This window comes from Haematobia irritans, chromosome 5 (genome assembly GCF_050003625.1).
Source record: "Haematobia irritans isolate KBUSLIRL chromosome 5, ASM5000362v1, whole genome shotgun sequence".
NCBI lineage: Eukaryota > Metazoa > Arthropoda > Insecta > Diptera > Muscidae > Haematobia > Haematobia irritans.
In genome coordinates, this window is record NC_134401.1 from 152,982,943 (window position 1) to 152,993,461 (window position 10,519).

The 10,519-nt window shown below is 35.0% G+C and overlaps 2 protein-coding genes across 2 annotated transcripts; one reads left to right on the forward strand and one right to left on the reverse strand.

Moving 5' to 3' along the window:
* Positions 1–1,557: 1,557 nt before the first annotated feature.
* On the forward strand, positions 1,558–2,743 carry Gar1 (Gar1 ribonucleoprotein). Its single transcript, XM_075313274.1, has one exon. The coding sequence runs from the start codon at positions 1,729–1,731 to the stop codon at positions 2,446–2,448; it is 720 nt and encodes a 239-aa protein (XP_075169389.1). The 5' UTR covers positions 1,558–1,728; the 3' UTR covers positions 2,449–2,743.
* Positions 2,744–3,382: 639 nt separating this feature from the next.
* LOC142241495 (retinol dehydrogenase 13-like) lies at positions 3,383–8,778 on the reverse strand. Its single transcript, XM_075313273.1, has 6 exons — positions 8,537–8,778; positions 6,383–6,548; positions 6,203–6,300; positions 5,869–6,025; positions 5,591–5,759; positions 3,383–3,825 (listed from the first exon to the last, which is right to left on the reverse strand). The coding sequence occupies exons 1-6, from the start codon at positions 8,623–8,625 to the stop codon at positions 3,518–3,520; spliced, it is 987 nt and encodes a 328-aa protein (XP_075169388.1). The 5' UTR covers positions 8,626–8,778; the 3' UTR covers positions 3,383–3,517.
* Between the last annotated feature and the right edge of the window lie 1,741 nt (positions 8,779–10,519).

Sequence of the window (10,519 nt, forward strand, 5' to 3'; positions counted from 1 at the left end):
CTAAACATTCGTGTTTTACTTGACCACAATGATTCTTTTACAAATATCTTAACCCTTATATTATGTTGGGGTCATTTGATGACCCACGTCGCATTTTTCATCCGCGCATTTCTTACTGTTGGAATATAAATAAAAGTTCTTACTACTCAACGCATAATTTGTTGACATGTAGTGAATTCTTGCTGAGTAGTAAGAACTTTTAATTATATTCCAACATTAAGAAATGCGCTGATGAAAAATACCATATCATCATCAGATGACCCCAAACATAATATAAGGGTTAAACTGCACTTTTTCTGAGTGTTTGAAGGGGCTCTTATTGGCGTCGTTCTAAATTTTTTAAAAAAGGCACCTAATAATTGAAGTCATGCGATACTTTTTTTAGTAACTTGGCGTGGTACAATTTCTCAACAGTGTCGGCGCTTTTCCGACGAGTTTGGATGTCGGATACGATTGTTGTCAACGTGGTGGTGATTCCCAGAAGCGCCGTCAATTTCAAAAAATGTTGGCAGTCTAATACGGTGTTCTCACCAAACATGTTTTGGGGTTTGAACTGTTTTCCCTTTATAAGCACTTCAAAACGAGTCGTTTTCGCCATACTAAAAAACAAGTTCAAAACACAAGTTTTCCTCCAAAACACGTCAATTTTAGAATGTGAAGCCATCTAATTTGGAATATACCCCGAATAACATACCCTATTCAAAATATGTGTCAAAATATTGAAATAAGTTTCATAGAAAAAAAAAAAATAGAATAAACAAAGGCTTTTAAGAAGATGGACATGTGAAAATCACATACAATTTTTTCCCTTTGCGCTCGCGGTAATTATTTGGACATAGGTTGCATATATGTGAATTTCGAGTAAAGGTGAGTATTAAGTTCGAGTTTAGCCGCTAAAATAGCTAAAGTGAAAACTAAATCAGTAAGAAAAATGCATGAAATTATACATATTTGTTGCAAATTTTATTATAACTTGATGGGGAAAAGCCCAAAGCAAATGTTCACAAAGTTTGTATTCCTTAAAATGGATTATTAAAGAAAAGTAATCGTGAAAAAATGACGTTTTTAGCGGCTAAACTTGAACTTAATACCCACCTTAAATGTGAATTTCTAGTTTCCATGGTAACTGTCAAACTAAAACATCTCAACCCAGTGTGAACGGTGAAATGGTTTGGATAAACGAATGAGCAAAACAAGTCGGTGGGAAGATAGCATAAATACTATATTCGCTTTTCGCTTTGAAATTTTCGTGGTTACTTTATTAAAAAAATTCAATATAAAGTAGACAAATTAACTCAATTGATGCGCAGTTTCTTGTTCCCACTTGTTGAACACATTGTTCGATAAGTGGGAAATTTAAATCAATTTGACTGGAAATAAAAGTTTCAATATGGCGTCTGATATTTTTGTTTTTGCAATACTAAAACTACCTTAGTAAATCTGCCTTGCTATAATCTGTTAATAAAATGCCTCTACCTTTTGTTTATTAGTAAAAAATACAACCCTGCAACACTTGTAGCAAACTGTTCGAAAGTACTGTCAAATATAAGCCGTAAGTGTTATAAACTCGTGCCTCGTGGTCTTTTCTTGACATTTCTTAGTTCTTGTAAACAACGTGCATTTTTTGGAAGAAATTATCAAAGAAAACCCCAACTGTAGGCGAAAGTCCACTAATAGTGTGTATTTCTGGAGTAAAACAGTTCAAATTTTAACAATCACGTAAATAAAATGGGCTTCGGTGGCGGTGGAGGAGGACGTGGTCGTGGAGGTGGAGGTGGATTTGGTCGTGGTGGCGGAGGTGGTGGTAGAGGAGGCGGCGGTGGTTTTGGTCGTGGAGGTGGTGGTGGACGTGGCGGTGGAGGAGGTCGTGGCGGTTTTGGTGGTCGCGATCGCAATAACTTCAATCAAGGACCCCCAGATCGTGTTATACCTCTTGGCCATTTTGCCTACAAATGTGAGGACGATTTGGTGTGTAAAGTGGAAATTGATGATATTCCTTACTTCAATGCGCCAATCTTTCTGGAGAACAAAGAACAAATTGGCAAAATTGATGAAATTTTTGGTACAGTCAAAGACTACTCGGTGTCAGTGAAACTCTCGGAGAATATGAATGCCAGCAGTTTTAAACCACAACAGAAACTTTTCATTGATCCCTCAAAGTTGTTACCAATTGCAAGATTTCTACCCAAACCACCTCAACCTAAAGGAGCTAAAAAGAAGGGCCCTGCCGGTGGTGTTGGAGGAGGTAGAGGAGGTGGTGGTGGCCGTGGAGGATTTGGCGGTCGTGGTGGTGGTGGCGGCGGCCGCGGTGGTGGCTTTGGTCGTGGAGGAGGCGGCGGCGGACGTGGTGGTGGTGGCGGTTTTGGTCGAGGAGGTGGTGGCGGTGGATTTGGCCGTGGAGGTGGTGGCGGTGGACGTGGTGGAGGAGGCGGTCGTGGTCGCTGGTAATAGACTCAGGCTAAACCCTAATTTTAAGCAATCACTACTTGATTGTAGTTGTTAGAGAAAACATTCTAGTTTTAGGAGTATGTTAGAGATATAAAATTTTTAACTTTTCATTACATTTAAGTCCACAAGACCCATTTTTTTTTTAAACTGAAGGGAATACGTTCCCTACTAATGAATGAAATAACGACAAATAAAAAAAAATACGAAATATTTTTGTATGTATTTATATTTTGTTAAAAAGAATTCATTGAGAAAACAAAAGCATTTGGGACAAATAAATCTGTCTTTGAACTAAGCGAAGAGTTTCATTGGAGGGGGGATTTTTTTTTACTAACATTTTGTTCGAAATTTTATATTAAAAGCCTATAAATTGCACACCACTGTGTAAAACCCCTTATAGCCCATTCACTTTAGGCACGAAATCTACTAAAATATGGATTTCAAATTTCATTTGTATAAGGTAAAAGACAGTTATCTAGTTAAAATGGATTTTGGAAGTGTAATGTGACTGAGTTACTAGATAATTTCAGAATTCTGTTGGTTTAAAGAGGTGCCATTGTTTCTCGTTTCTCAATCTGCTACAAAAAGAAACCATTTATCGTTTATATAAAAGAAAATTCTACTTGATCCTTATGGAAAGTCTATGTGTTAAACGCATTGCATCAAGGTTCTACATTCGTAATTCATTTAATTTAGTTACTCTTAAGACGTTCAAGGTAAGATGGGTTCCTGGGATCTAAAACTCGACAAAACAATTTTTGTTAATTTCACTATCTACTTTTCATATTTCCCTAAAGAGGATTTATCCGCTTTTCATACTGTAATCTATTTAACTCTATGACTACAATAGCATCGATTACCAATATCTGGATTATTAACACAGTTTCTCCATCATCCCACTCAAACAACAATAAAATCGAACAATGGAAAGTCATTACATCTTGAAAACATATATTTTTGTCTTATTTTGCAAACTAATAAAATTATAACTTTTTTTTTAAATGCTAAGCATAACAAAATGTACGTGTAAAGAAAACAATTTGGAAGAATTTTTAATACACTAGCACTTCTATTGTGTTAATTTAGTCCATTTCTCACTTACGGCCCATAGCCATTTACCTAAAGTTTCGTTCTTTGCTTGAGGTGCAACATCCTTAAAATCACAATCGCTAAAATATTGACCACTTACTGTCTGCAAGTCTTCATCGAGGGCAGCATAAAGTGTAGTTTGAGCTCCATTTATTGGTGACTTTAGGAAAGGCCATGAAAGCGGCTTAAATATAAGACTAGCGAAAAAGGAGTTAAAGAAACCCATGTGACGGAAAAGTTCAGTATCCACAACACCTGGATGGAGGGCATTTACGGTGACACCAGTACCTAAGGACAACGAAAAAAAAATTAATTGATTTATATAAAACAAGTAAGTAAAGTTTAAAGTCGGGCGGGGCCGACTATATTATACCCTTCACCCCTATGTAGGTCAAAATTTGTGTTACCATCTCAACTACTTCACATTTGCTGGAAGCTATATAAAGGAGACAATTTTTTTACTTCTACAAAATCTCTAGAATTAAAATTTAAATCGGCTAACGCTATCCAGTTAATTGGAGGAAACTTCCATTGAAAATGGGTCTAAATATATTTCCATATTTCCCCAACTCCTGTGTACGTATATATGGGAGATATATATAATCTGAACCGATTTTGACTAAATTTGACATGTATAGTTAGAATAATAATTCTGCTATCTATGCGAAATTTCACGTAAATGGGAGTATAACCTTGGCCCCCCTGGTCATATGAGTGCAAATCGGACGAAAGATATATATGGGAGCCATATCTAAATCTGAACCGATTTCAACCAAATTTGGCACAATTACCGATACTACTAAACGTACTCCTTGTGCGAAATTTGAAGCAAATCACGGCAAAATCCTGGATTTTGAGTAAGTTCAAATCGGACGAAAGATATATATGGGAGCTATATCTAAATCTGAATCGATTTTGACCATATTTGGCACATACAATAATATCGTTAAAAGTACCGCTTGTGCAAATTTTGAAGTAAGTCAGGGCAAAACTCTGGCTTTTGAGACCATATAAGTCCAAATCGGGCGAAAGATATATATGTGAGCTATATCTAAATCTGAACCGATTTTAACAAAATTTGACACACTTAACGATACTATTAAACGTACACCTTGTGCAAAATTTGAAGCAAATCACGGCGAAACTCTGGCTTTTGTGGCCATATAAGTTAAATCGGACGAAAGATATATATGGGAGCTATATCTAAATTTGAACCGATTTCAATAAAATTTTCCAAGCATTGGTAGAATGCCAATTCTACCCTCTGTGCAAAATTTCACGAAGATCGGTAGTAAACTTTGGCCTCTGTGGTCATATGAATCTAAATCGGACGAAAGATATATATGGGAGCTATATCTAAATCTGAACCGATTTGGCTGATATTTTGCCAGATTTTCGATGTACGGTATTTCAAGAAAATCGGTTGATAAACACGCTAACTATGACCACATCGGGGATATATATATATATATATATATATATATATATATATATGGCAGCTATATCTAAATCTGAACCGATTTTTTCCAAAACCAATAGCGATTGTCTCTGTCCCAAGAAACGGCCCTATGCCAAATTTGAGGACGATCGGATTTAAATTGCGAGCTATACTTTGTGCACAACATTACATATACAGACAGACGGACGGACAGACAAACAGACAGACGGACATCGCTAAATCGACTCAGAATTTAATACTAAGCCGATCGGTATACTAAAAGATGGGTCTATGACCACTATTTCTTGGTGTTACATACAAATGAACAAACTTATTATACCCTGTACCACAGTAGTGGTGAAGGGTATAAAAATGTTCATTTCAAATCTATGGATAAGGATTACATGACATAAATTAATGTCTTAAGCATTTTCGAAATTTGCAAGGAAAATAATATTCCCGAAATAGTTTATACTTTTCTTTCGCGGGCATTCATTTAGGAAATAATAATTTTCGGACTAATTTCTATGATAGAAGAAAAAAGTTGCACTATAAGACCTTGGCCGACGTTATGATTATTATACGTAATATGAATTTTGTTCTTTTTAAACATACCTTCAAGCCTTTTGGCCAGCTCTCGTGTGAATAAAATATTTGCCAATTTACTTTGATTATAAGCCTTGCCTTCATCATAGGATTTTTCACTATTCAAATCACCAACATTTATTTCACCCCTTGTATGGGCCATGCTGGAGACAACAACAATACGACTTGGAGCAGATTTCTAAAGAGAAGAGAAAACCGAACCATTCAAGAATACTTTTTTAATAAGATCTACAAAGAATGTTTTCGTAACTAAACTCATGGAGTTACCATTTGATTTAAAGACCTACCTTAAGTACATCTAATAAAAGATTCGTTAATAGAAAGTGACCCATATGATTAACACCCAATTGCAATTCAAAGCCTTCCTTAGTCAAAGAACGAGGACAACGCATAACACCGGCATTATTTATTAAAATATCTAAACGTTTCTGTTCTGATTTGAATCTGGAAATGAAATACAGAAGAAAAAAAATTAATTTAATTAGCTAATATTCTAGATTAAGGAGATATTCTGGATTTATTTTGAACCAGATCAAATGGAATATCTCTTATTCAATAGCATCTCGCTGAGGAATTAGCCCAAAAGCTTTGTTTATTCATTTTCGTTTTTTTCTTACTTACTTTTCCACAAATTGTCTTATTGAATCTAATGAAGACAAATCACATTCTCTGCAATAGACATACTTATTACGAGATTCCAAAACAATTTCTTCTCTTGCCTATATATAAAAAAAAAAAAAAAAAAAAAACAAAAAAAAATATAGATTATAAAGAATTTATAACAAACTTTAAAGCAAATACCTCTTCACATTTTTTCATATCTCTGCAGGCCATATACACTGTGGCACCTCTTTTTGCTAATTCTCGTACTGTCTCTTTTCCAATACCTGTATTGGATCCAGTAACAATAACAACTTTTCCATCGGCTTTAGTGGGTTTCGTAAATTTACCACCTTGCATTAAATCTCTGGAAAGGATAGAAAAAAAGAGAGGATATTGATCTGATATTTATTTTTGCCATATATACTTTTTAAAGACATCAACTGTCCCAGCAAAAAATGGAGCACTATTTCAGCAGGTTTGTAAGGGAGAGAGGCAGTACCAACTGCTTACAAATCAACGGAATCAGCGCTGTGGGCGATGTCCCGATTTATAGCAGCTTCAACATAGCGCTGATATAATTGCTCATTTCAATAACAATATTGCCTAGAAGTGAGCAATATTGTCATTGGTGTGAAGGAAAACAGCATTACCTTTCGTGCATCTATACTACATGAATTGGTTGCAATAACGTAAACGAATGAACATAAACTTGTTTGATTACTCGTTTACGTTATTGCCACCAATGCATGCAGTGTGGATGCACTGCATACTTTATTGTATACCAAAAAGCGCAACTAAAATTTACTGCTGAAATATTTTTTGCTGGGGTGTAAATGAGGTATGATCCTGCGGGAAATGGATCAACGCTAAGATCGGACCCTGGACCCCATGACTAGACCCTGGTGTGTTTGGACCAGTCCCAGTTTTGTCACTTTAACATGGAGTTTTCATTGACGTGGTAAAGTTTTCACACTACTTAGAGTCCTACCGAAGGACTAGTCTTGCGACTATTTAGTAGGACAAGTCCTCATGAATCATTCTGGAACAAACTCCTAGAAACCAGTTTCATTTTAAGCGTCCAAATCGCATCACAAAGGAAACCCTCTGGGTACATATTGAACAATAAAAAGGTAAAAACGATGACATTTTTTGGGAATAATTCCCCCAAAAAATCGAGGGAGTTGTAACCAAAAGGCATCATTTCTCTGTAATTTCCGGTCAAAAACCTTGAACTAAAATTGATAATGGAATGCATCCAACTACTATGGTCACAGATCTGTACATATTTTAAAAATTCTTTTATATAGAAAATAGAGGTTTTACATTTAAGATATAATATCCCTTCCTGTTTTAATGTAGGTGCTTGTTTCTTAAAGGAGCAATAATGCGAACATTTGTCCCGCGTGGCGTAAAAAGCTGAAGAAATTTACTAGCTTTTTTCATCCGTTTTGATGAAATATATCCAATTCGGGCATAGGTGTTCTTTAAATATATTTATGCCTTCTTTATGAACTTTGTTCAGGCTACTCTGGGCCACAGATCTTTTCCTACGCCCTTTTTGGTAGCCACCTTCGACAAAGAAGCGTAGCACCTAATCTTACTAGTGGAGATAATCCAAAAGACTTGGGGTTGAGGTGGAATGTGGGCGGCTAATACATCCAACAGGTATTTGAAGGCTGGATTATTTACCTTATAATATTGTATCACAATGGACTGAATAGTCTAAGTGAGTCCGAATCAATTCGGGCTGCCACTTTAACCCATAAATCCCATGAACTAAGTAACAACCTCTTCATGTACAAGTATGTAGTTACAACGTTTCAGGCAACTCAAGTGGGTTAATGGCATCGCGTAGTTTTCTCCTTTCTATCCTTTAGACCTTGTTACGTTGATACACCTCTCCTCAGCTACTACCATAAACACGGCACTAAACATTTTTGACGTTTTTCGCATTTAACTCAACTTTTACACCAATTTAATACAATTTCAATTCAAATTTCTAATATTAAAAATTTATTAAAATAAAACAGTTGAAGTAAAACAGCTGACTTCGAATGCTCTGAACTATATTTCTCCCTTGTTATTCTCTTCTCCTACTGTTTGGAATAGGAGGATTTTATTCCCGGGGAAAATGGATTCCCCGAGAACACATTCCCTAGGGAATATTCAGAATTGGGCTAATCCTGAATCCATTTCAAGGATATGTCACCAATTACCAAACATTTTATAGCTGATAGTATATTTGGCCCATTTCAAATGATGAGTGATGACTACTAAATGTCTTAGCAATAAAGTTTTGTTGCTATTTACAAAAAGTCATAGATATTTTGCACAATTTCATTTATAACTTACTTAACAAAACAAGCCACTCCCACAGTTGTACCGGCAACACTTGTCCAAAATACTGGACGACTTTTGAGAAATTTAAACAATCCTTCCATGCTTAATTCCTATGATATGTTTAAAATGGCAAAACACTTTTCTAGAAGTACTTGGGCAAAAATCAGAAATTGTTTTAGAATTTGATAACAGGTTATAGCCAGATAAAGTTTTTTTTTGCCAATAACAATTCGATCTATAGGGGGGAACAGCTGATTTTAATGTGTCAAGTTACCATTTACACGAAAGCTATATATATGCGTGTTAAGCATTAGGGGTGTTTTCTTTTTGCACTGGATACAACATTTGTATGGGCTATCCAGAACATCGTTGCACTGGTGTTCTATCCAGAACATCTCATCAGTGCAAGTCGCGCCGATCTTGCCAGATTGTGTTTTGATAAAGTGACGCTTCATCGATTCACAATAGCACTTTATTGTGACTAATTTATGGAAAAACATGTAATTCAAAGTGGTATAGTGTCATAAATAATCGCAGCAGTAAATATTTTTATTACTAATTGGAGCATTTCATACATTAAATTGCAAGATTTCACTTCTTTTCTGTGATTGTTTTTGAACAGCTGATGGCAGTGTTGCATATTTTTGGAGATGTCCTGGATAAACGAGTACTCTGTTTTCTTTTAGTCCTTCACGGCTTAGGGTATCCAGTGCTAAAAGAAAACAGCCCTATTATGAGTGACAATCAGTGTTGCCAATAGATTTGTTTTAAAATACGCGGTCAAATAATGCGCCCAAAGAAACTTGTTTGTATAAACAGCAGATATATATGCTAAAACAGCAGAAATTGTGCTGAAAATGGGAAAAAGTTACTATTTGCTGAAATAGCAAAAGTATAATAGATTAGTGTGGATATTAAGTTCGTGTTTAGCCGCTAGAATCGAAAATAAATCTGTAAAAGCAGAATAAAATTAAAAAAAATTGGAAAATGAACTAAAAAATTGCTTTTCTTTCAAAATAAATTAAAGAAAAATAACAATAAAAAGAATATCTATTGTATTAGCTCTAAAATCTCACTATATCTCAAATTAAGGCATAAAAGCAAACGAAATTTTTGCTGATTGAATTTAGGAGTTTTCGATGATATGTAAAAATTAAATGAATGGAATGTAAAAAAATGTTTTTTTTTTTTTTTAAATAGTAAAATAAAAATACATGACAAACGGCTTTATTCGTATTTAAAAAAATAAATTTTGCATTTTATTTATGACTTATTTATATATATATATATATATATATATATATATATATATATTTTTTTTTGGATTTACAAAAGCACCAGCAAATAAAATATTTTTCTTATTCCAAATAAAGTACAGAAAGGGATGGTTAGCATTGAACTCTGGTGGCATACAGCACAACATAATTTCCATTGCAGTAGAAGCTGCAGCTTCTGCTCCTTGTTCGTTTATTTCAATTGATGTTTTGTGCATTACTTTGGATATATGAATTTGCACCTCTGACTTAAAGATATTGCTTAGGTCTGCACCATGATCAAATGCATTGATGATGCCAATCTGAAAAGTAAAGTGTATTGAAGTAAAGGGTGATTTGTTAAGAGCTTGATAACTTTTTTAAAAAAAAAAACGCATAAAATTTGCAAAATCTCATCGGTTCTTTATTTGAAACGTTAGATTGGTCCATGACATTTACTTTTTGAAGATAATTTCATTTAAATGTTGACCGCGGCTGCGTCTTAGGTGGTCCATTCGGAAAGTCCAATTTTGGGCAACTTTTTCGAGCATTTCGGCCGGAATACCCGAATTTCTTCGGAAATGTTGTCTTCCAAAGCTGGAATAGTTGCTGGCTTATTTCTGTAGACTTTAGACTTGACGTAGCCCCACAAAAAATAGTCTAAATGCGTCAAATCGCATGATCTTGGTGGCCAACTTACCGGTCCATTTCTTGAGATGAATTGTTCTCCGAAGTTTTCCCT